Source organism: Scleropages formosus, chromosome 4 (genome assembly GCF_900964775.1).
Source record: "Scleropages formosus chromosome 4, fSclFor1.1, whole genome shotgun sequence".
Classification (NCBI taxonomy): domain Eukaryota; kingdom Metazoa; phylum Chordata; class Actinopteri; order Osteoglossiformes; family Osteoglossidae; genus Scleropages; species Scleropages formosus.
The window spans coordinates 6,647,795-6,673,618 of NC_041809.1; the positions used below are offsets into that span (position 1 = coordinate 6,647,795).

Genomic DNA, 25,824 nt, shown 5'->3' on the forward strand with positions numbered 1-25,824 from the left:
CAGGATTCGAACCCAGGTCCTGTGATAAAATAAAACTTTATTTTTAAAATTTTCTTTATTATAATATAATAAAGCTGCTCCTGAAAGACCCTCGGACAGAAACGCTGATCAAGCACACAAACACCCACTACAGGCACCAACCACTTTCGAGAACGTCTTCGCTGCAAGGCTTCGTCCGAGTTTCGCCCATGTGCTAAGTTGTGCGGCGCGCGAGCCGCCCCAGTCCAGCAAACACGCACACCAACAGGCCGCTTGTCTGTTTTTAATGCCTCTTCTAGAGTCTAGATTCTAATGCTGCTGCCTTTGGCGCCAAAGGGTACAGGTTTGAATCCCACCTCAAAGCTGCAGTGCACTTGAACAAGGAACTTATCCTAAATTGCTCCAGGAAAATTACCCAGCTGCAAAAATTTGGCAAGTAATCGTTAGTACATGAACATCGTATGTCACTCCGGGGAAAAGCGTCAGCTAGACGAATAAATGGGGTCCAAAGGTGACAAGTTGTTAGATTGAGACAAACCAGCACAAATAAACTCTGATTTCTTTATTTTAACAGTAGGCTATATACTATCAGTCCGCAGAGAACTGGACCGAATGTCACACGTTTACCTAAAACCACCTAAAATTTCAGTTAATTCAGTGGATGGCACATTAAAAATTATTAAAAACTGTAAAAGGCAGTTTGAGCAATCCACCGTCATCATCATCACAACACGTGTTTATCTGCTTTCCAGCCCCATTTCAAGGCAGTAGAAGAGATACGACAGATAGGTCTCCCAAATGTCCAGAACTCCTACTAGAAGCACCCAGGATGATGCTGAGGTCATCACACTTTGAGCACATCATGAGAAGATCTGACTCTGCAATGCTCGGAAATGTTGGAGGATTAGTGGATGTGCAGCACAGGATTATGATGTACACTGCAGGTTATGCATCGACTATACATAACCTCCTACTACAGCAGGGGGTGGGATTCACACATACTACAGCTGTACATAAGCAGCCAAAAATTAAAGTGTAAAGGGAGAAATCCATTTTTTGAGCGCAAGCTGTTTTTCCACATCACTGTTATCAAGCTCTTGTTCTGTTCTTTCAGAAACAATTCTGCGCTGTCCGAATTCATCTTCAATACACAACTGTGGCCGTAGGTTCGATCCCCACCTCCGGCTGCAGGTGTATAAATGGGTAAATGAGTATCTTAATACTGCAAGTGGCTTTGGAGAAAAAGCATCAGTTAAATGAATAAATGTAAACTGTACAAGGGTTTGAATTTTCTAGCAATCATATTACTAAATACTATACATATTTAGTACATTTATGAAATGCTCTGACCCTTGAGGGGGGCTATGAGACTCAAGCGTGAGTTATAAAACAAGGGCTTTACAAATACGTCGGCCAGTTGTCCCATGATATTTTAATGTTAACATAAAAAAAAAGTTAATAAATGTTCCTCTACAAGAGAATTAGGTGAGGGGTGACCAGTGTAAATGAAAACTGTCCTACATTGTTTTTTTTAATCTTCACCCACAAGAAGTACCAAAGTCAGGAAGCAACATTTAAGAATCCTTGGATTCCTACTCGTCCTTCGCACAAGTGGCGTGAAATTAAAAAAAAAAAATTTATCATACACATACTTTAAAAAAAAAAAAAAAAAAAAAAAAAACTTCCATTCCCCCTTCGCCAGTGTCAAACAGCAGTAGTGTCCACCTCTCCACGCTCGCAAACACGCTTCCTCGTGTATTCAGTCATTTGTACAGCATCCCTCACTTTATTCATAAGTGATACCCTACAAACCATACAAAAATAACTTCGGTGACAATAAATATGACCCACTCGTTAAAAGGATACAAAAATAGAACCTAAGGCGATCATGGGGGACGACAGGGGAGTCATTTCCTTTTCTTCTTGTCTGCTCTGCTTTTGCCCCCACCTGTCCGGGAGTGAGTCTGTTCGTTCCTCGCGGGGTGCATCTGCTCCTCGGACCACTCCCTTCGCAGCTGCTGCAGGAGGTCTTTGGTCAGGCGGCCCTCCTGCACCAGGCGGGACCCCAGTGTGCTGGACCCCGAAACGTCCTTTGGGGGCTGACCCCGGCCCTGGGAGCCTCGCAGCCTTCGCTGGACCTGCGGAGGGGTCTGCAGCTGCGTACTGGGGAGGGACTCCGAGCTCTGGGCCTCGGAAGCCCGGATGAGCCGCGTGATGTTGTGCACGCCAACTTGGATGATTTCGTCCATCTCTCTCTGAATGTCCCGCACCCGGTTGGCGTCCGGGAACATGTCCATGAAGCGGTAGCTGGGAAAGAAAATCAGAGCTCACATCAGGACTTCATTAAACCTGGCTTGTCACACACAGTAAATCTTTCACTGGTAGAGGTGCGTCGGAGTTGCTCACGTCTTCATAACGACAGGGAACTGAAAGTCGTCCTGGTTTCTCGAGATTCTCCTACGGCAGCATGGAAGCGAGAGGTCCCGAAGCAGAAGGAACGCTCACCTTAGCCACAGGTACAGATCCAACACGTCATGAACAGCTTCGAGGTGCGCCAAGTCCTTGATGTTCTTCGGTGGCATCGGGGGCCAGCTGATGTGACGGCACACCCAGTCGAATGTCAGGGGTTCATCTCGACTGAACTGCCTGGCAAACTGAGACAGAAGACGGCTGTCATGGTTACCTCTGTGCATCCCCACCCTCCACCCCTAAACAACAACAGGAGACAATGTGCACGACTGTGCCCGACTAGAAGTTCATTAAAGACCTCAGTCAAAACACACAGACTACAAAACAGCCTCTCAGAGCCCCCGCCATTAATTTCTGCCCAATCTAGGACATAGTTAAATTTTATCTCCCAAACTGTACGTTACAATGGTAAACCTGATGCACCTTATAGAGAACATTCTGTGGTTTTGAATATCAGATGTTTGACAAGTTCCGAGAAATCACAAAGTTATCGAAAGACCTTTTCTTCTGGGTCTCGGGAGGATAAGGACCATTCACTCATGAACGCTTTCTTTCCTGCCACCGCCTACCTTCAAGAACGTGGTGCAAACAAAGGGCTGCTTCTTGTTAATAGGCGCAGTGCAAAAGACGTATCGCGAGCGCAGGTTCAGCGGAATGTGTTGGATCATGTCCGCGAGGAACTTGAAGTCGTCGACGTTGCAGACGAAGTAAAGTCCATCGACCTGAGACAGACTCACAAATATGTCCTGCAGGGTGGGAGGACAATAAGGGGATCAAAGTTCACGGTGATTAAGCCAAACACTGTGCCATCATCACTTCACCTGCTTCAGTACTTACAATCAGGTTGGAGAGAGTGGCTTCGGGCAAGTGATAGGCAAACATTTCGATCTGCTCAGCTGTTGGGTGCAGCCCGGCTGTCTGCATTCAGAAAAAGGACGGATGAGAACCTCAGATCTCAAATGTAGGATGAAGTGAGTTGAGTCATCAGAAATCAGCTCCATGCACAGTGATGATTCCCTGAAGTGAAGTGATCTGCAACACTCTACCCTGTTATAACACAGAAATTCTCTCCTCCAACACAGAAATCTAGAACCCTGCATATCCAAAACTTGTTGGAGATCATGAACTCAAAGCAGACCAGGTCCCCAGTGCTGTGCACTTCAACAGACTTCAACTTCATAACTCAACATCTTCCACACACCACCAGAAGACTGAGGTTTACACCATGCTCCTCACCTCTATGGGATCCACAGCCCGACCCATGATCTCCTTCAGCACAGGCAGGTCATCGCGATGCATCGTGGTCACCTCGCCCTCCTTGAAGGTGGAGCTGAAGCGACCCGCTCGGCCCGCGATCTGCAGAGCCTGGGAAGTAGTGATTGTATCCATCTCCTTCTCACCCTTCTCATTGATGCTGGGCTTCACCAGGGAGTTGAAGATGATGCGCCTGATGCTCCTGGGGTGAAGGTGGACGAAAGGGAACAGCAGTCCATCCCAGAGCAACGCACATGCACATACACATGCGCGCGCACACACACACACCCCCCTAAGCATCAACACGACACACAACCATCCATCCAGTTGCCTGAGATACTCACAGATTCAACCCCATTCCAATGGCGTCAGTGGCAACGAGGATTTTGCACGGGTCTGATGGGTCATTGAATTTCTTTGCCTGTGACAGCTTGGTTCCTGTTGACAGAGAAGCCAGCAGAGGTGAAACATGTCCCAGGTCCAGCTACAGCGCTCTGGTCTGAGGAGAGGCCCCATCTGGTGGCTCACCGGGTGGAAGGCTGCCGTAGATGACCGCACACTCCAGGCCCCGGACCTCAATCTGCCTGCTGATGGAGTAGATGTCGTTCTTGCTGAAACACACGACACAGTCGCCCGGCTGCAGGTTGTCAAGGGATTCCAAAGCATGGTCCATTAGGGAGAAGGGGGTCAGCCTCTCGTAGTTGCGAACCTCAAGGGAAGAGCAGCAGAAGGTGGATGCGTGAGCTGCTGGCTGTCCCTAACACGCATTACGAGCTTTGTACCCAGGATCGAAACTTCCCAGACCCACCTCCACCTCCTCCCCTGTGGTGTACATGAGCTCTGTGACAAAGTTAATGGCTGCTGCCTCTCCGCACACATGGATCTCTTCTGCACACAGGCCTGCTCGCAGGGGACGGGACGCAGGCGATGTACGAACAGGGAACGGAAAACAATGTCACCCGACACAAACGGATCATTTCTACCGTTTACGTCACATATGCAACGCGCTTCATTTCTTTACCGAAACCTGTTAAATTATAAACCCACTTGCTATGTTATTATTAATTCATCATCTGGCACTTTACTAAAATGTGACTCACAATGTTTGGTTTGTGCGTTAAGCCACTTACGATTATTTACCCACTTGTGGAGTCGGGTTATTTATACATCGGCATTTCAGGGTAAGTACCTTGTTCAAGGGTACTACAACAAGAGTGCGATTCAAACCCAGGTCCTCCAGTTGGAAGGTGACAGCTCTGTGCACCACACCTGGTGACCCTCTACATGGGTAAATTGCTGAAGAATGAGTCCTGCAGAAGATGAGTGTGAGTGCACTAACCCAAGAGGGCTCTCGTCCAGGCCCATCCTCTCGAGGGATCTCTGATCATCTGGATCTCATCTATAACTGCAACTTCATCTGAGAAGGACACAAGAGTTGATGTGTTAAAATGCACCAGCTGTCAAACAGGGTTATGCGCGGCAATCCGTAATTTCGGATATTTTCTGCAAAAGAAACGACGCAGATAACTTTACATCATTTACCAGTAAGTGAAAATTAAATTCGGCATCTTAATTAGTGACTTGCGTAACATCATGTCTGTATTTACACATCAGCATTAAGATGATACTGCTCATATTACAACTTTTCACAGAATTACACCGATTAACAGCATGAAACCTGACTGACATGGAGTCGTGACGCTGCACATCTCAATGGTGCAGGCGACGTGACCAGACTGCTGTCCGTCTGGGTCCACGAATATCCTCTCCTCTCCGGTCACCAGATCACATGGCACGCCCTGCAGTACAAAAAGCAGCACTCGTGCCAGGAACACTCGCCTGCTTCTTCTCCCAGTAATCCAGGTCAGGACAAGGGTAGATTGAAGCTCGCTGTCACACCCATTTAGCTAAATGCCATTTCCGAACAGAATTTACGCGCTACATTGAAAGAGCACGTTTACATATTTCTGTTCTCACACTCATAAAAAGCAGGATGAGAAAGACACACACACAGTCTGAACCGCTTGTCCCATACGGGGTTGCGGGGAGCCAGAGCCCAACCTGGCAACACAGGGCGTAAGGCTCGAGGGAGAGGGAACACAGCCAGGACGGGATGCCAGTCCGCCGCAAGGCACCCCAAGCGGGACTCGAACCCCAGACCCACCGGAGAGCAGGACCCGGTTCAACCCACCGCGCCCCCCTTAGCAGGATGGAAAAAGAAAACATCTAAAGGGAGAATACAAACAGCGCTGTTGCTCTTCTCAAAGATCTCGTGCGCCAGCAGCTTCAGCGGGCCACAGTAGACACCAGACTTTGCTTCCAGGTATCTCTGGATGGCGTGGTAGGTCTTCCCGCTGTTGGTTGGCCCAGCATGGAATACCACCTTCCTCTGGATAGACCTGGCCTCAGGATACCTAAGACCCAGGAGAAGCGGTTTCAACAACTCTATTTATAAACAATGTTTCAGAAAATAAAAGCAACAATTTCCCAAGCGCATTTTCCCCAGTGATGCGCTGATCTTGCTCAGTCTTCCCAGTTATATTCCTCGCCATGCTTAGTTTCCAAAGTGCACCAAGCTAGGCCTTAATTAAGTCTTGCTGTATTCCCAGAGAACATGATGAAGCATGGCCCTGTGCCACCTACCAGTTAGCTGGTACACGCAAGTCACTGATCTTGCGCAGGTCATCCATGCAGTCCAGCATGGGGAAGATCTGTTTAGCGTGTCTCATGAAATACGGGTAGATGTCATCTATGTGCCCTGGAATAAATTAACAATTTAATTTATGCTTTACTGCAATGCCTGATTCAATAGGCACTAGTGTGTTCTCATTCATTGACAATGAGTATTGGTAAGGTACTGGTATCACAGTACCGATAGAACCGGGGGTGTAACGTAGCAGCTCATAACCCTGGTGTTCACGCCTGCAGTGTGAGCAAGTTTTTGTTCTACCAGAATGACGTCAGTTAGTTTAGTCAGTATTCAGGCTGTTAATGGTTCAATGGCAGCCACCTTCCGTCAGCACCGGGGTCGACAACCTCGAGGTTACCGCGCGAACAAACTGTCCCGCTAACCTGCTCCGCAGCAAATGTCGTTGAGAACGATGTGAAGGTCTGCGGCCAGCGTCTCCGTTTCCAAAACGTACTTTCTGAAACTGATGAAGGCCTGGTGGAAGAGACGAGCTGAGAGGGAAGAATCAACGCGGAGGGAGTTGAGGGGAGACAAAGCTTGCAAATGACACCTTGAAACCACTGTGTCATCACCTTACCGGGCAGGTGAATACCGAGCAACGGCGGGCCTTCGTAAAAACGTTCGCTCACCATCCAGACCATTTTCAGACGCCAGCTTCTGTATCTCCTTTCGCTTGTAGAATCTGTTCAGCACTTTGAGGAGTTCACCTGTTAAAATGGGCAAATGAGAGCAAATGAATGAATGAACGAAACTATAAATCCTAGAGAAGAATTCCACTTGGCCGCAGCACACACAAAACCCATACACACAGCGTCAAAACAGAGATACGCAGACGATCCACTTAAGACATCGGCCATCATCTACAGCATCATCCGCGTGGCTAACACTGATCATCACTTTACTAGCTCTTTTATGGACAGAATGAAAGGAGGAGCAAGCAGGCAATGCTGTTACAGCAGACATTATCGCATATTATTTTTCAAGAAAATAATCAGTTCTGTCAGTAACTAATTCTAAGATCAAGTGTCTAACAGTAGAATGTTGACAACTTTGGGAGTAAACAGGGTTACTAAGTAGTGTACTTTTGTCCAGTGGCTGTGTGAGCTCGGCCCCCACACTCCCATCCTCAGAGAAGTCCGTTTTGATGTCAACGGGCACGAAAAGAGACGTGTCTGGAGGTCTGGGCGAGTTGCCGGAGGATATACTTCGAGTCCAGGATAGAGGCGCGCTCCCACCGCCGCCTGAGCGCAGCAGGGACACCGGGCGCCTGGAGGGACTCTCAAGTAACACAGAAAAGGTGGCGTTTCTGCGTAGAGAGACGGAGCAAACGGGGCGTTTCAGGCGTTTAAAGAGAAATATGTAGCGATTCGCCGCCATGGCTTAAAAAAAAATAAAAATAAAAAAAGACAGCACTGCGTGTAGCGAGATACACTTTCTATTTCCCCATGCTGCTGTCACCAACTCCAGTTACAGAGGACGGTCAACGTGCTGAAGGACCCCTCTTAAAACAGGGTGTCCACGCTAGCGCCTGTCGGAATTTGGAGAGAATATTTGCGGGTACATTCTGAATATAGATATGTGCTTGTACACAAAACATTTAAGTACAGCAAGGAATTGTGTTTCATAAAGTGTCAGAAGGAATTTTATGAAGTCCTAAAGTTTTTGCAATAATCTTATAGGCAAGTCTTTCGTCCTCCATATCAAAGGCGTGGAAGAGGAAAGAGGACCCAAGCTAAGGTCAAAGTTCAGTAGTTGTTTGAAAAAAACATGACCGGTTTACAGAGCAGATTAGTCATGATGCATCAGCTTGTATGTACTAATTAACAGTTTGTTTCAAGCACTGTGTGAAGAAAATCATTTATACAATATGTAAGTAACTATTGTGGCGTGCAGCGCTGTGGGTTTGGATGGGGCGAAAAAGGACGCAGAGGCAGCGTTCATCACGAACGACTTATTATGTCTTATTAGAACACCAGCAGGGTAAATGCTCTCGGTCCGAGAACCCCGTTTTCTCCAGGACCTGCGCCTACAGCAAGCCTTCCCAGCCTGCTTAGCGCCCCCGGACTCTCTCCCAAGCCACTCGTACCACGGTCCCCCCATTATTTTCCCCTCAAGTGCCCCCAGCGGCTGTACACTCATTTAACATTATTCCCCATAATGCAAGTATTTACATTTAGGAGTTTCCCTCCTAAAACAGTAACGCGGGGTCGTTACACTATATTCTAACATTTAAAATTTTTAAAATGATAATTTTATCATAAGCTTATCATCAGATCCATCCATCCTCCTCCATCCACCGATTGTCAACAACCGCCGGGCCTGCGGCGAGCCGGAGCCTAACCCAGCAACGCAGGGCACAAGGCAAAGGCTGGAGGGGGAGTGGAACACACAGGCTGGATAGGACGCTAGTCCCAAAGGCACCCGGACTCGAACCCCAGACCCGCCACACAGCGAGGACCAGAGCTGAACGCGCTGTGGGGTCCACTAGGGGAATTTAAATGTCATAGCTTACTACTTATTAGTTGCTCTCCTTAGAGCTGCTGCCTTTGGACCCAAAGGTTGCAGGTTCAAATCTAACCTCCAGCTATAATACCCTGGAGTAAAATACTTACCCTAAAATTACCCAGCTGTATAAATTATCATAAATTGCTTTGGAAGAACAGCATCAGCTAACTTAAGAAACGTGAACAGACAACAGAACACACCACTTTACATAGCAGTAGAAATTTGATACTTTATTGTAGTCAGATGGATAAATAGATTGAGCTGGATATGTACAATTTTTCAATGTACAGAAATGTTGCTTTTATTTCCTCTCAAATTAGATATTGTAAAATGGGGGTGAACATGCAAGTGGCCAGTACAGTATTTGGCATAACTTAAATCAATTTTTTTTACAGGCACTTACATACAAAATAAAAAAGGAATGGAGATTTCCCCAATATGGTCATCTGCAATTGAAAAGTCAAGTAAACTGAAGAGTGAAATGCAGTGCTTTTTAATCTAAGCTTTAGAGCTTTCTTAAGCGTGCCATGTGACTAATACAACCCATTTCTCCCCTGGGAGACAAATACAGTAGATCAGAAAAAAAGGAGGGAAAAAATCTGAAGCTCCCCTTTACAGTGTCACCAAACAGCAGGTGACCAACACAGAGGACAGAGTGTACTTAAAGACTGTTCTTCAAACTAAGCTCTCCAAGGTGGGGAGTTAAACCATGGGTCAGCAACCGATACAAACTGGTCTTTCATTTAACAGAGCTCTCCCAGTTATTCATTTTCTAGTGTTTCTTCCCCCCACAACTCTAATAGCAGGAATATACATTTTCTTCTGATATGTATTACTTTTAATTAAAACAGTCCTCATAAAGGGATGACAAAAAGAAAATCAGTGGCAAGTAGAAACAAAAACCTCCAAATAATTTAGAAGAATGGACAAATTTCAAAGGAATCAAATATGGCACCCAGTGAACACAGCGTGCCTCAATATTGTGTCTTTAAAAGTTGGGTCCGTGGCCTGCGTCAAACCAATCGGACTCTTGCTATATAAACTAACCATTTGACATGCACTCTTCACGTGTGTGTAACTCATTCTCGGATCTACTCTTCCCTGTTTGGAGCTTATTGCATGGCCAAAAGCATTTAGTTTTTGCCTAAAAAGGGGTGGGGCAAAACACACTGCACAAAAGAAAGGTAGCTTCCAAATGTTCCAGTGTTTGTTGACCTCTCTCCCCCCCCCCCCCATTTATACACGGCTTTTCAGAGATTGAGACATGGTGCTCCGTGTTGCTGGCAAACCAAACGCAGCAGAATGGGACGGAAAAGACAACCGTGGAAATTGTGGGATGTGCTCGCTTTTTGGCCTCTTTCTCTCCTTACCAACCCCACCACCCTCCCCTTTCCGACACACTGATCTGCTGAATCACCGATCCTCAGCTTGCCCCTCCCCTTCAGGCTCCCCTATTGCTGGCCCCTCCCGCTCCCAGGTCATTCACATTTCTGGTTGCTCAGCGGACAGTGTCGGTCGAGCCTCTGGGGACTCGTAGCGCTGGTGGAAGTTGCGTTTTCTTAGTTTCTCTGGGGCCTTTCTCCACAAAACAATTTCCTAAATAATTAAAAAAGTAGTAAACAATACAAGAAATTAGTTGTCAAACATCCATATAGAGGATGAACTCAAAAGCAGGGTGTTTGGGTAAATACACTTCTTAAAGAGATTTCATTACCAAACCTATGTGGCTGTTGCTGGTTATTACCTGCTGTTTGAAATATCTTCTATCCTCCTCATCCACCAGCACAAGGTTGAGGAAGTACCGCACAGAGAACTTCTTGTTAACGTCTCTCATGGTAGCTGTGAGGTCATATCCCGCCAAGAAGAGCCGGATGGGAATGGACTCCCCTGGTACAGACAGAACACAGCGAGCTGAATGGGGAAAACTTGGGTTCCATGTACAGAACCTCTCCAGTGCTGCTATTGATACTACAAAGACACAGTAAAACCGATATAATTAGTACAACGCAGGCAGAAATCTTTTCGGCTGCATACCTTTTACTGGAGCTCCATCCATAATCTCATATTTTGCAACAGTCTCTGTCTCAGTAGTTGTGCTAGGTCCTAAAGAGAGAGGGGAAAAAAAAAAAGTAAACAGTATATACAATATTCTTCCTCAAGAACAGAATTTTAAAGATTTTGTCAAGACATCCTAAGAATGTTTGGAATAGAACACAGTTTTCATTGATTCATTGCACAAATTAAATTTGATCCTCTTTTTCCTCCAAATACAGCGAACCCCATTCAGAAGGTCTAAAATAGCACGTGAATTGAATTGTAACAAACCAAAAGCACAATGTCTAAATACTTAAATGTACTGAAAACTCACTAGGTAATATTAAAATAATTCCAGTTGTGTGAAAAACTATGTTGTCCTCCCCCCCAAAAAAAGTTTTACATATGAGTTTTCAAATACTAATGTTATTTAAAAAGCATATATCAAGCAAAACCAGCACTATCCTCACAAACTTACTGAATTTCACAGTATTTTTTTTTTTTTTTTTTTAACACCACATTGCAGAAAATGTCCGTTTCTGATCAGTTAAGACGATGTGGACTAATCTCTAACAAGGTTAGAAAGTAACAACACTGCTTTTCCAAGTAATATATAAAGCTAAACTTTAATTTATTTCACTCCTATCAAGCAAGCAGTTAGCACAATCCCTAAACACTTAAATTTGTGGCACATATTGCAATCCTGAGCTTCTTCACTAAAGGAAGGACTGTTGGAGCTAAACTGTTCCCTAATAAAAAAAAAAAAAAAATCCTTACAATTTAGAAAAGTGTACAAGTTATCCTAGTCCATTGAAAATCTATAGTAAACCCAAATAAAGTGAAATGTATAGTTTATTTTCTTCAACTTTAATTATACTGTCCTCAAAACAGCATGTGGGCTGACCTGGCTGCCCTCCAACTTACCATTTCAACACGTTACTATTTAGTCAAATTAAATCATTTTGCTGATCTACCCATTTTTACTTTATTCATATAGTAACTAAATTACCTGTAGTGTAAGTTAAGTGAGTCATCGTGGTCTGTCCAGCTGCTGATGTTGCAACTCCTTCATTATCATCCCATCATGCGTTAACTCTGTCAACAAATACACTGTCCATCCTGGTTTTTCTTAACATCTTTCCCTGGTATCCAAACTCACCGATTCCAGTGATCTCCTTCCTGATCAACTGCAGTTCCATGTGCTGGATTTTGATTCTCACCAACAAGAAGTAGATTTTTCCCACAATGACATCTTTCAGATGGTATCTGATAAGGCCAATGATAAGTTTAATGTAACAGTAAGAAAGGCTGTTCCCCATATTACGTGAAATGCCTGGAATGCTCTGCGCAAAGACCAATATGACAATGTTGCACTAGCTACCTGTCCACCCACACCATCAAATATTTCACTGCTGCATTAGTACAAGAATGCAGATTATGAAAAACATGTTACTACTTGTTATTGCTAGAATTTTTAGCAACTATCACACACATTTTACAGCAAATACACATTTTCATAGCACAACAAATGGTATGCATTTTGCCAAGAGGCTGGTCTGCTTACTTGGACTTGTTGTACTCAAACTCTATGTGCAGACAATCCTCAATGCCCACTTCCATTTTGATGGAGTTGTTCACTTCAGGGTACGTGGCCAGCTGATGAACAATGAGGTCATACTCTTTCACCAAGTCCGACAGTCTTCTTACTATTGTCACTTTCAGGAAATATCTATCAGGACATAACATGGTCAGATTTGAGTACTTAAATCACTTCCAGAAATTCCAAACATCTAATTTCTTAAAATAAAGCCATAAAAGGTTAACAGACATAGATAGGAATGGGGTACAGTTTCTATTTAAGCTTACCTTATATCTTTAAATGAGAATATTAATTTGAAATCAGAGATCTCAAATCATAAGCAAATAGAACAGTTGGCTCAAATCTGAGATTTCAAATATTTAAAAAATTAACAGAACAGCCAAGAAATAAGACCTGCTTTGGGATCCTATAAAGAATCTCCCCCCAACCCCCAAAAACAGCAATAACTACCTAATTGTGTGACTTGGATAACACAGCTGGTATCTGCACTTGCCCTCCGCAGGAAAAGGATTAGGAAGTGTGAGGAAGGAATGACACATCTGAGTGCTAACCACCACGACGAAGTATCCAGCCAGATAGCGACGCAATGCACAGCAGATCAGACTGCCTGGAAGCCCCACCTCAGGCGGACGTTGGCCCCAACGTAGGACTCGTAGGGCTTTTCCACCTGCATGAACTCAAAGTCGTAGCTGCGGCTCTGTGTCAGTTCTCCGGGCAGTGCCAGCTCCTTGACGAGGTTCACGAACTCATGCGTGTTGCTCTTGTCACTGAAGAGTTCTGGGTAGGTCATGGAGGAAGACCGACAGGGAAGGGTTACTGGTTTTATTTACTTCACTATTACACAGGAATTTAACAAACACACAGAGATAAACTGCTAACACTTCCACCGTTTCCATGTAAACAAAACAAAGCAAAGAAAATGAAGACCTATCCCTTGCTAAAGGACACTATAGTGGTTTTAATTTGTTCTCGTGATTTTAAACTGACAACCTTTTCAGTCAGAACTCCTAGGTACCTGGTCACCATTCAAAGCGGCAAAACAATGGCACTGTCCTCTCAGCTTCATGTTCAAAAAGATATCTGACATACACTTAAGTCGTATTACTGTACTGGGACGAATACATTTATTTGGTTGGAAGGATGCTGTTTTTATTCCGTAGTTATGACCCACCATTTTTATGACAAAAGTTAGAGGGTGTCTGCACACTCTTCAAACTAAGAGCTTTAATTTCATCTCAAAACAAATCTTTAAAATCTGAAACAAACACTCCACGCATAACTGGCATCTTCTGTACATTCAGCATGATGTTGCAAATCAGACATAAAAATGCTTCCAGTTTCATGGCCATGATGTGCACTGTACGGCTTGTGCAGTCTTCACATGACAGCCACATGCTCCACTAAGCTCGTAACACGAGGTCAGTGACCAAACAGAGCCCACTGGCTGTAAACCCCGCTCCACCCATTTCTGTCCCAAGACCACCGCCATAGACGCACAGAGAGAGAGAGAGCGCCCACAAAACAGAACCAAAGCTCCCAGTTGAACTCAGTTTTATAATGTGCACAACCACTGAATTCAGAAATGACAACACCCTGTGCTGAAGCCTCACCGATTTGTCCAACGAACTCGATTCGGATGCCCTGGTGTTCCAGTCTCTTACCAGTCTGCTTCACGGTGAGGTTCACCTGGAGACAAAACAGTGTGCCACAGCTATTACCACCATTTAACGAAAACTCTCATTTCCATAAACAGGGAAACAGAAGGCTCACATCGTTTGACAATAATGTAGCAAAAAAACAGCTTCAATCCCAAACCGGAACTGCAGTTCTTCATGATAAAGACATTACCGCAAACACCCCCCCTCAAAGCAACTTTTGAAAAACATCTGGACTCATTGTGTGTGAAGGAAGGAAATCCTGATAATTCAGAGGGTGGGGCTGCTGTCGTGTATTTTTTCTGTATAGGAAAACAACTTTAAAAAAAAAATGCTCACAAGAATTCTCTGGAAAACAAAAACACAATGAGATGTACACTTTCAAGGTAAACACCCCCCACTCCACTGCATACACCATTAATTCTTAGTAGTATGAGCAAATACATCAAACGCTGAACTACACCCCTACTAATTCTTTTAGACAGACAATATATGTTAATTGATGAAATCAAAGAACATATGGCTCTGGATTCTGACTTTCACAGATGAGATTATCAACTGATGCCTTCAATGTCTCGCAGTATTTCAAATACCATGCATCAGACTGCTCATCCAGGAGACAAACACTAACAAATAGCCCTCTCAAACAACTGTTTTGCAAGTAAACTTCTGACAGACTTATTCACAGATATGGTGCATCTGTGTCATACCTAGGAAAATTAATTCTGTTGGCACTGGCATGTGCACTAATCCAATAATGTTAAGGAGGTCAGGAAAAAGCCTCACCAGAAGAATGTCTCAGATGGCCACTACAAAAATCAAAGCACCTCATTAGAAATAGCTGCTCACATGCTTTTCTGTTTTGCATACATGAAAAGGGAGCAAAGATAATACATGAAGTTATTCTCAAGTGGGTGATGCTCCTGCTCATTGCAACACTGATAATCCTGTTTAACAGGTGCACATTTGGCCTGGCCATCAGTAAAGCAAAGACAAACATGTCCTTATTCTAGGTCTGAAAGCTTTGCCAAGACAGTACAATAAGGAGCCAGGCACATCCTATTTATATGCTTTCCTCCAGTCTAGGCAAAAAAAAAAAAAAAAAGGAAAAAAAAGGGGGGGGATTGAAAAGCTAACCTACCCATGCCACAGATGTTATTAAATATCTTTAAAACACCTAATAGTGACTCCACTTTAAACCACAGATGAACATGTAAATATAAGAAAAATAGCAAAATTACATACACTGGATTCTCAACTGAAACAATTCAAGCTACATGTCTGTTCCCAACTCCAAAGTCACTTTCACCCCGTAAGTTAAGATAACACTGTCTGTTTACACAGAAATTTGTCTTGCTTCTCCAGCTCAGCAATCCATCCACCTTGTTACAATCAAATGCTTAACAACACAGGAGTCCACTGATTATATTTGCAGGTTCGGTTGTATAAAAATCTTGGACACAGCTAAACTAAGAAATACACAATATTATAAGACCAGAAATTGTTGAACTATGGTACAACCTTTATGTGATTAGAAACTGAACTGTGGATAAACCTTCAGGCAGCAACTTGTGTGATGTATGTTTGATAATTCTGCATTTAAAACTGTAGAACTAATAAACCTTCATGCAGCTACTGTGATGCATACTGTATCATATGGTGGAATGTGACAAATTTACTGTACTTTAGAATTGCATGTCTGTATGCAAGTCTCTTCTGTTGATGGAATGAACTATCTGTATCCTTCTCTGAGATGTACATCGCATTGGAAAAAAGTGACTGCTAAATGAGTAAATGCAATGTCAATAAGATGTTTTGACAAAAAAAACTATTTTGGTGCACTTTACTGCCATCTATCAGCTTGACAGGTAAACACAAGTCACATTTGTCTCAGTCATTTTAGGAATAGGTAAGTAAAGAAAATGCCATTTAAAATAAATCTGGACAACGTTTAAGTCTTCAAAATCAGTGGCTCAAGGGGCCAGTGTATACAAAAGCAACTAAACTACATTTCATACATAATACTACATTGCATTTTGGACATGCTGCATTATTTTCTACATCTCTGCAGTGAATGCGAAGAAGGAATGACAAGTGCCACCAAACTGAAAAAAAATGATGAAGACCGACCTTCCCGGAAACAGACTCTCCATCATAGAATAAGAAGTGCTTCTCAACTTTGCCATCTTCGGTCTTGAGCTCGGCCGTCTTTCTGGTTTCGGCATCATTCAGCACTATGTCAATTTCACACACAGGACCAAACAAACTCCCGAGGAAACTCTGAAAAAGTGAGATTCAGAGGTCAAAAGTCAACATGCAACATCTTAGCTTCAGATGCAGACAGCTCAGTCAATTGATCAAGAAATCAGTCTGGGAAAAAGAGCAACGCAGCGCAACACCGACCCTGATTCGGGTTCGGTCTTTTTTTGTGTACAGAAGAGCGAAGAGCACAGCAGCTTTCCGGAAACCGTCAGTTTTCTCTGAGCACATAATCCCACATCCAAATTCAGGTTAGAAAAAATAATTTGATTTTGATGTCCTGGCAATCTACATAACAGGTTCCAATATAAAGAGGATTCTCATCTTTCACATCCAAGTAAAACTGAAATTTAGATATGAGAGAAATCAAAGACCTAGGATTTAGATTTCAACACAATAATCATGAGGGGGATTTTAAAAGAAATTATACTGTTAGTGTTACATGTCTTGAGGCAACAGCAGAGACAGAGGTGGTGTCCATTTCTTTGCTGGTACTGCTGGTACTTTTGCAGCTGTTTGTCACTAATCCACTGAGAGTGGATCTGACAACTGAGATGTCATAAGGTGAGACAGAAGCGAAAACCCACATGCAAAAGTGGACAGGCTACACCTGCCTGGACGAAGCAAACATCCGATATAACGGACTTACACACACACAGTCTTCGGTGGACAACAATTCTGTCCACAAGGGTTGACACCCGCTTCAAACTGTCCGAGTCAGTGTGAGAAGAAAAAAAGTGAGGAAATTTTTTGGGAATTCTAGGGTAAATTTAACAGCAGTCCCGCACTTTTAAGAGAAAAATCTGACAGGTTGAGTCGGACAGCTTGTTGTTTAGACACTGATCTGATCACACCTGCTGCTGCGAGAACACTGAATTTCACAAGCTGAGCTAGTTTAAAAATAGTTCGACAAACAAACCAGGTAGGTGTGCTAACGTTTCGAACAGGAGGAAGTCGGCCCGCACACACGTGTGACACGGTCAAAGTGAAATAAAACTCCGGATAACAATAAGTATTGTTAAATTGTACTATACATGCAATGCATGCAGAGTCAGTTACCCGCCGTTATTAGTCACAGTTTACTGTTACCTAACTACTAGCACAGCTACTCGCTAGCTTTTGCAGGAGAGCGCGTAGCCTCCTCGACTTGCTCGGCTGCGCAGCCGCCTCACGCCGTGAGTCACGGTAACGGTAAGGCGGCACGAGAGGACAGGTACGAGCCCGTGCTGAGAAAACACCTCAGCTGAGTGGGACTCGGGCCTGCACTCGGGAGTCGCTCCACCCTCCTCACTCAGCAGCGCCTCTCTCCCCGGGCCCGGCCCGGCCACGACACGACACGACCTCCGGGCCTCCCGCCGAGCGAACGAAAACACCCCTGGCCTGAAGCGCATGCAAAGCCGGACCCGGAGCCGCATCCCCGCGTCTGCGCGCCGCTCCAAGGCGCCGGGCGGCCTCGCTGTCCGCTTCGCCTCGAGCCGAGCCGCGAACTCACCATTTCGGAGCGTCTCCGCAGCGCGAGCTTCTCGTCGAAATCCGTAAACTCCGTACCGTGCGAAAATCCCGTCTCGAGCCCTCCCCGGTCATGTGATCTCGGTACTCCCGCTTTGGTCATGTGGCCGCGAGATGCAGAGTTTGGTCATGTGACCTCGACACGCCCATTCGGGTCACGTGATTCCGGCCGACTGTTGCGCAGCGCTGAATGTTCAGTTGATGGCTGGAAGTTGCAACAGGTTCCTGACAGTAGCTGTGCAACGTGCAAGAACGCTACTTTATTTACTATGAACATGGAACGGTCATTGTTGCAGCTGCTAATGTCTTTTTACAGGTACACGTTATAACACTAGTGGCTACAGTAATGTTTAGGATCGTAAAGTACGTATTTGCTAGTTTGATTCTCCACATCATTTTCTACTGTTTTCCTGGCAGTTACTAGCTACTTTACTTCATTTAACACACACTCTTTCTCCAAAGCGACTCCCAATAAACTCTACGTAGTATTATCAGCCCACACACCTTATTCACCAAGGTAACTTACACTGCTGGACACACTACTTGGACTGTGGGAGGAAACCGGAGCACCCACAGGACATGGGAAGAACATGCAAACTCCACACAGACTGAGCGGGGATCCATCCCACGTCCTCTCGCACCACCCAGGCGCTGAGACAGTAGCGCTCCTCGCTATGCCACCATAATAATCCGCAATGTTTTATCTCTGTAATTATCCCCACTCCCAATAATAATAATAATAATAATAATAATTGGACAGCTCCGCGGCCACAGACGAGCTATGTTAATATTTATTATCAGTCATGTGTAAAGGAGCCGTTAGATGGCGCTCTCCGCCCTCTTAGCGCCGCCCCACGCTGCTCCGGGGTTCCGTGCGACTGCTTCGTTTTTGCGTTTATTACAAAATCGCGACCGCAGACGTGCAGGAAATTTTTGGGCGTCTGCGTCACTCTTCCACTGAAGCGCACAGTAACCGTGCTGATCGAGGCCTTTTCTTCTTTTCTCGTTCCAAGTCAGTTCTCTTGACGTGGAAACCGTAACTGTTGTAATTTCATTAAAACTGAACCAAACCTACGTTTCATTAAAACCAACAATCAACACTTACATTAGTCGATTATCCAAAAGGTCACTGATGATGATTTCATTCCTCAATGAGTTTTAAATTTTCTAATTTCTGATTTTTTTTTTTTTTTTTTACTTTTTTTGAAAATTGAAAAATTAACAATTTTCAAAAGTAAAAATGATTTAAAATAAATACAAAGTTAATTTCACATACATTTCTAAATTTAAAGTGCAGCATGATGGTGCAACAGGTAATGCTTTTATTTCACAGGGCCTGGTATATTTGGGTTCAAATCCCACTCAGGTTACATGACCAGGAGAGAGCCCTCAAGGTGCTCTGGTTTCTTCCCACACTCAAAAGAATAAACTGGACCCTCTAAATAGCCCCTAGTGTTGCACACAGTGGTTTCAGAGGGAATGGTCTTCGCACTGCCATGACCTTGGCCAGGACAAGCGGTTAATGAAAGTCAAAGAATACACACACACATACACACACACACACACACATCATCTGAAACCGCTTGTCCCATACAGGGTTGCGGAGAGCCGGAACCTAACCTGCCAACATAGGGCGAAAGGCTGGAGGAGGAGGGGACACACCCAGGACAGGACGCCAGTCCATCGCAAGGCACCCCAAGCAGAACTCGAACCCCAGACGCACCAGAGAGCAGGACCCGGTCCAACCCACGGCACCACCGCGCCCCCCCAGTCAAAGAATATTTATTCCTAAAGAAAATAATGTCGAATTTTAACCTTCAAAGGGAACCAGTCTATGCCATACCAGTATTTGTTCGCTCGCTCTGCTTTTATTTCACACATTATCATAGCATTATAAATAATCACATTTTCTGAAATCTGTTCAAGGAAAAATGCTTTCTTAATCGAATGGTCTCAGTTAGGACATAGAAGTTAAGGAGTAAATTTTCTTATTGATTCTCGACTCAGTTTACACGATTAAGAGATTAAATTGTTGAACAAATGGTTTCTTTCATGGGTTAATGGACTGTTTATGAAAAATGCTTTCTTTGCTGTTGTATTTTGACTGTAGATAGGAGTAACTGATTTCCAAAGGCCTCTTCTGCTGTCATCTTCAGAATTTATCACAACTGTGGCAACGGAGGACACCCGAGACCACAGCAACATTTATGCCAAAAAAGATAAGTCAGATGATTTCACAAGCAAGTGCAAGTGTGAGTGAAAAAATTCTGCCTTTCATAACCACATATGGCTACTTATGATTCACATATTTCACCTAATATTTCACAAAAAAATTAGAAAAAAATGAGTAAACACTTCACAAAGGGTTATGGCATGAGTTTTACATCACTGGATTAGGTTACAAGCAAAGGAAAGGTTGTTTTACACTGAAATATACCATCTCTGTTACCTGTGTAAAATAAATGCAAAAATGTTTATTTGTCTTCTATTTAGATATTTATCTGTTTATTCACTTGAATATATGTATAAATAAATAAATGTTTCTATTCCAATAAATGATTTATCTTCATTAGTGTATTTATTTATTTATTTGTACAGTACTAGTAGCGGAGGCCTGAGAGGTTGAGTATTTCTCCTCCATATCAGTATCACTGTACCTGATTTCAGCAGATCCAGGGTTTCATGACTGGTTTACTCAGGCGTGTTTGTTCTGGACTGTAACAGAAAATGTGCATTCTTGGGCTCCCAGAAATGGAACTGAGAAACAATGTCCTGAGTTTCTCTGGAGACGAGTGAAATCATTGTGTTCTTTTTTCTGGCCCACATCCCCTGCTGGGGAAGAGAAATGCTGAATAGAGGCGACACATTGGAGACATGTGAATGCAGCAGTTTTGGGAACGCTGGGGTGACACACAGTTCAGCATCCGAGGGAGCCCGGGCCTGTCAGACCATCCTCTCGACCAATGGCTGGAAGCTTATCAACAGGGCGCATGCTCTTCTCCTTTCCCAGGGACACAAAAGAGTTGAGCAAAAAAACCCAGCACGACAAGGAGAGTGTTTTGACACAAGGAGGAAGAAGCAAACCGTTTTTTCACTAAACCACAGTTGTTTTTTTTTTGTTTTTTTTTCTGCCACAGAGCTGTCATGTAACTAGAAAAGATCTCCTTCCACAATGCTCACAGAGTTCCATCAGGAGTTTTCTTGGCAAGCTTGGTTCTTTCACAAGAGTGACATTCTTGTGATCCTGAGTAATCAGCCAACTCAGTAGCTTTAGTGACTGCTGCCTACAGTCAAATTCAGGAGAAACCGTAACCATGCCTCACAACAGAGGAAGTATTCTGCCGCTGTGACCAAACCAATCCAAGCAAAATCAACCAAAAGACATAAATTACAGTCTTTATTAAAATGACTCTGATTTAAAACATCTTTGCTTTTAAAGCACGTGGTATAGTCATGTTTTCAGCATTCATCACTTGATATACTTTGTGTTATTTCTTATCAAGGATTTTACAAAGGATCTGTTTCAGGTGATATCCTTTTTATATCTTTTACATTAACATTTAAACAAAACTAAAAGCATATTGTCGAAAGTACATTCAGATCTTTTACACAGGGAATTTTATGTATCTCCTTGTTGATTCATTCAGGTGAGGGTTAATCTCTGCTAACACCATCGTCATAATTTTTTGATTGCTTAAAATAGCTTGGGCTTGTTTTTTGTTTTAAATAGACATACAATATATGTGTCGGGGAACATATAAACAAAATATATAGGTTGGTAGAGAATTAATGTATATGCTTCTTTATATAATCTTTATAGAGTTAACTTCAGAAGAAAATTTTCAAAATTACACAACAAAACACTGTTTGGAGTAATACATTTCCCAGATTTATCAAAAATATAAAGCACTGGTCTCATATAAGAAAACTATAAATTTAAAAAACCATGTACAAAATTTAAAAAAAAAGTGATAGTAAGGGTAAGAATTGAATCCTGAGCTTTGGCCCACGTGGTACTATGGTATACTGATAAACCAGCATCAGATATAACTTGGTACATTTCCTTTTCCAGTCATCTACAGGATCAGGTTTTCCTCTTGAAGCTCCTTTTCAGGCGGATTGCTCTTCTCCAGCTGCACTCTTGTGGGGAAGTTGAAGTTGGAGTAGTCGTACTCTCCACTGCCAAGATCTGGCTCTGCGCTGCCCTCCTCCGATATGGAACGCTCCAGTTTCTGCTCGTCTTTTGGCCACTGGTCTGACTCGTCCACGGCGTTGGAGAGTTCTCTGGCACCGGATCCATCACCCGATAGGTCCTCTGGGTCCAAGGTACCTTGTGTCTTCTCTCTGAAAGAAGGGAGAGGGTCCGGTAAGGGTGAGGTCACATCCTCTTCCTATTTCCTGCGATTTTTCAGCACAGTACGGGCTCATTTCTTAACCCCCTACCCTCAACTCCCTTCTATTGCATATTACAGTGGGTCATATTATGAAATACTCACAGGGAAGTAGTAATCACAAATTAATTTGGTGACAGGTAATGTATGTTCAGAACATCAAAAACAACTTGTCCAATAGTAAACAAATGCAGTTATTTCCATTTATAAATGTTTTACTAATACTGCTTAAAAGCTAAACAACAGACGAAGGTCCTGGTAACCACTGAACTAGTTAATTTTACTCACAAGCTATGCTCCTGAAGGGTTGAGCCATCAGGATTTCAGACAAGCCACTGTAAGCAAGATCCTATAGGATGCAACGTGTACGTAATGTGCGCATGTTTTATAGATCTCCTTAACTGGCTAACAACCTTTGTGCAGAAAGAAACAACTAAATTATTTTGATAGAGGATATAATTAAGTGGATTAAGTGCTTAAGTTCTCGTGAACAGCAAAACCTCAAACACACTCTGGTCTGAACAACAAAATAAAGAGACCCTTGGCCTAAATACACAATTACTACTTAGGTGAGAAAAAAAAGATTTATATTGAATGAAGAGATCCTTTATGTCAAGCACATACATCTGTCATTGTATCAGAATATCCAAGGCAAAAAGTGTTGAAAAAACAAACAAAAACTTGAGTGAATATTTTCTACTGCCTTTCATTGACTGTCAGAGTCTTGCCAAACATATGGTGAAAACCATAAAGCAGACAGTTAATTTAATGGCGCAATATGCAGACTCTGCAGTAATGCTGGAAGCTGCCTGTGTTAGAAAAAAAGCCTCCCCAGTAATGTTCCTTCATATGTGTGTACTGTGTCAAACCGATACACAATACACAAGCGCCTATTTAGAGTGAACACGACATGGACATGTGAGTTACTGCTTTCCCTGCATCCAAAATGTGAAGTGACCTCTCCATTTCCAGGTAAACAAGTACATTAACAGACATAATAAATGGGTAATTGCACCCATTCACTCTTTCAAACAGTGTTAATTTTTTTCATGGATGTTTTAATTTGCACAAATAAATCATCATGTAATGTGACCCTGCATACCTTTTAAAAAAAATCCATGTATCTTTATTTGCAAAAGCAAAGGTAGGTAGATATTGTTCTAAATAAGTCAGACTGATTCAGCTGAATGGACAAATTTAGACCAGATATGACTCATATCAAGATTTTAATTGTCCAACTGTGAAAAAAGTAGATGTTTGGTTTTGTTGGGGCTCATCGTTCGCTTCATGGTCAGTGCTTATGTTAAACTAAACTAAAATAATTATTTACGGTTTCCAAACCACGCAGGGGGAAGCTGTCTTTTGAGCAATGTTCTCTCTTTAGTAGTCTGACTTCCTTTCAGAGGTAACACTTAACCAAAGCATGTTGCTGCTAAGACTCTGAATAAAAAAATACAATTACAGAAATGGATGCATGATGTTAGAGCATAATCTTCATACACAAGAAGGTCATTTTGCTACCCGCTGCCCTAAATGTTACTTTAAAAAAGAAGTATGAACTTGGATGAAGTCCTATGCCAGGCTAGTTTTGTCCAGTTCCTGGAACTGAAAATAGCTTCTGACAGGACTGCACTTTAAAATCCCTGTAGAAAAATGCAGTCATAACTACCAAGAACAAAAATTAATCATCAGTGCCCCACTTCCCTCTTCACAATTCATTACAATGCTCATTTACAAGAAAGAAAACCGATAAGGCAAAGATGCTGTTCAGTTTATCTACAAGATCTGCTTATTTGTATCTTTGGTAGTATTTTCAGGGAGGAAATTACGCTGGTCACGAAGAGCCTTTTTGCTCGAGATAAGAAAGACATCCTACGAATGATTCAATAATCCTCAGTACATCACAGATGTCCATTTGTATGTGGGAATATAACCATTAATAACTCATCGCATCGCATTTTCTCAGAAAATGGAAAAAGGCCAAACATGCTGTGGAAACTTGGCCGTGGGCGTACGGTTTTGCAAGAGTTCACATCCGTGACGTCATCTGATTTTCATTTAAATGTTTGATCATTTATTAACCGTCAGCGTTTGATTTTAGAAATATGACATTCCAGGGACAGGGGGGTCCGGCCTCTTCCCCACAGCAATGCCATCTGAAGTATGAGAAGACTGAACCAATCTTGGCCTGACCCATCTTCTCGAGAAATGCGCTGAGACGTAACTCCTCCACATCTCATCCACTGGACATGGAAGCGATATGTTCTGAGACTCTCTTTCTCTCTGAATGACTCCTCGGACCCCGGCGGCGTGCGAGCGGGGAGATGTACTCACACGTTGCCGGGATTTCCAGCCTTGCTGGGCTGTGGCAGGTCGATCCATGGGCCCATGTGTGTCACACAGTTGCTCTTGTTGCCGAACGGGTTGCATCTGACCCACGCGTACCTGCCCTTGGGGGCACCTGTGGTGGGAAAAAGGTGGAAAATGTTTGAAAAGCCAGTACACATCACGTCATCATACCATCACTTACAAAGCATCTGTTCACTTAGGGAGGAGACTTTATGGCTCATAAAATCAAACTATTAATGTGGTTAGTCCTAACAGTAACGTCAACACCTTACATATTGAGTGCTAAAAACATTTCTTTAAAACTACAAACGGCCAATTATTTAGTTAGAACTAACGAAGGAGTTAATGTGGAATCGAATAAAGCGGAACAACAATTATCCACCGCCGAGGACTGTAGTGTAGAGAGAAAAAGGTGTGCGGTTGTAACAGTAACGAGCCTGAGGGAAAATGAAGTAAAAAGCAGAGGCTCGCGCTGCACTCCGGAGGTGCGACGGGGAGCGAAGCTGCCGCACGTACCTTGCGCGCGCTCCGTCAGACAGCACAGCACCACTAGAGACAAAGCTGCTCTCACAAGGAGTCTCATCCTTTCCTCGTCCTTCTGTCTCCCTTATTTCGAAATGCCACAGCGAGGAGCGTCCGGGAAGAAGCGACTCTGACTGGAAACGGGTTCGGAGATTCAATAAGAAGATGTGAACCCGCCCCTCGCGGCGTCACAGTTTCCTGGGGCGAGAGCCAGGCGAGCCTGGGCGCGAGCTTCGCGCATCCGCGCGGCGTGACGGAAAAGCAGCTACGTGATAGCTGAGTACAGCACGAAGTACGCTAACAGTAATACCTACAACACAAAGTACACTAACTTCAGAGTAAAATGACAGGAATAAGTACACTAACCTAAGTAATACCTACAGCACAAGGTACAGTAAGAGTAAAACTACAGCAGAAAGTACACTAACAGTAATACCTACAGCACAAAGTTACACTAAGTAAAACTAGGAATAAGTACACTAAGAGTAATACCTACAGCACAAGACAAGGTACAGTAACTTAAGAGTAAAACTACAGCAGAAAGTACACTAAATACCTACAGCACAAAGTACACTAACTTAAGAGTAAAATTACAGGAGTAAGTACACT

General features: G+C 43.5%; 3 protein-coding genes across 3 annotated transcripts; all 3 read right to left on the reverse strand.

Annotated features, from left to right (window-relative positions):
* Positions 1-700: 700 nt before the first annotated feature.
* On the reverse strand, positions 701-7,894 carry supv3l1 (SUV3-like helicase). The gene is made up of 15 exons (XM_018749558.2): positions 7,474-7,894; positions 7,021-7,098; positions 6,775-6,882; positions 6,346-6,460; positions 5,948-6,116; positions 5,390-5,501; positions 5,042-5,119; positions 4,511-4,602; positions 4,231-4,411; positions 4,047-4,140; positions 3,685-3,904; positions 3,286-3,366; positions 3,018-3,194; positions 2,485-2,633; positions 701-2,286 (listed from the first exon to the last, which is right to left on the reverse strand). Exons 1-15 carry the CDS (start codon positions 7,766-7,768, stop codon positions 1,887-1,889), a joined length of 2,349 nt encoding a protein of 782 aa, XP_018605074.1. The 5' UTR covers positions 7,769-7,894; the 3' UTR covers positions 701-1,886.
* Positions 7,895-10,126: 2,232 nt separating this feature from the next.
* On the reverse strand, positions 10,127-18,032 carry vps26a (VPS26, retromer complex component A). Its single transcript, XM_018749559.2, has 9 exons — positions 17,937-18,032; positions 16,316-16,465; positions 14,141-14,216; positions 13,151-13,307; positions 12,495-12,659; positions 12,090-12,196; positions 10,931-10,999; positions 10,641-10,783; positions 10,127-10,492 (listed from the first exon to the last, which is right to left on the reverse strand). The coding sequence occupies exons 1-9, from the start codon at positions 17,937-17,939 to the stop codon at positions 10,379-10,381; spliced, it is 984 nt and encodes a 327-aa protein (XP_018605075.2). The 5' UTR covers positions 17,940-18,032; the 3' UTR covers positions 10,127-10,378.
* Positions 18,033-21,722: 3,690 nt separating this feature from the next.
* On the reverse strand, positions 21,723-25,358 carry srgn (serglycin). The gene is made up of 3 exons (XM_018749258.2): positions 25,210-25,358; positions 24,679-24,805; positions 21,723-22,297 (listed from the first exon to the last, which is right to left on the reverse strand). Exons 1-3 carry the CDS (start codon positions 25,274-25,276, stop codon positions 22,030-22,032), a joined length of 462 nt encoding a protein of 153 aa, XP_018604774.1. The 5' UTR covers positions 25,277-25,358; the 3' UTR covers positions 21,723-22,029.
* Positions 25,359-25,824: the final 466 nt, after the last annotated feature.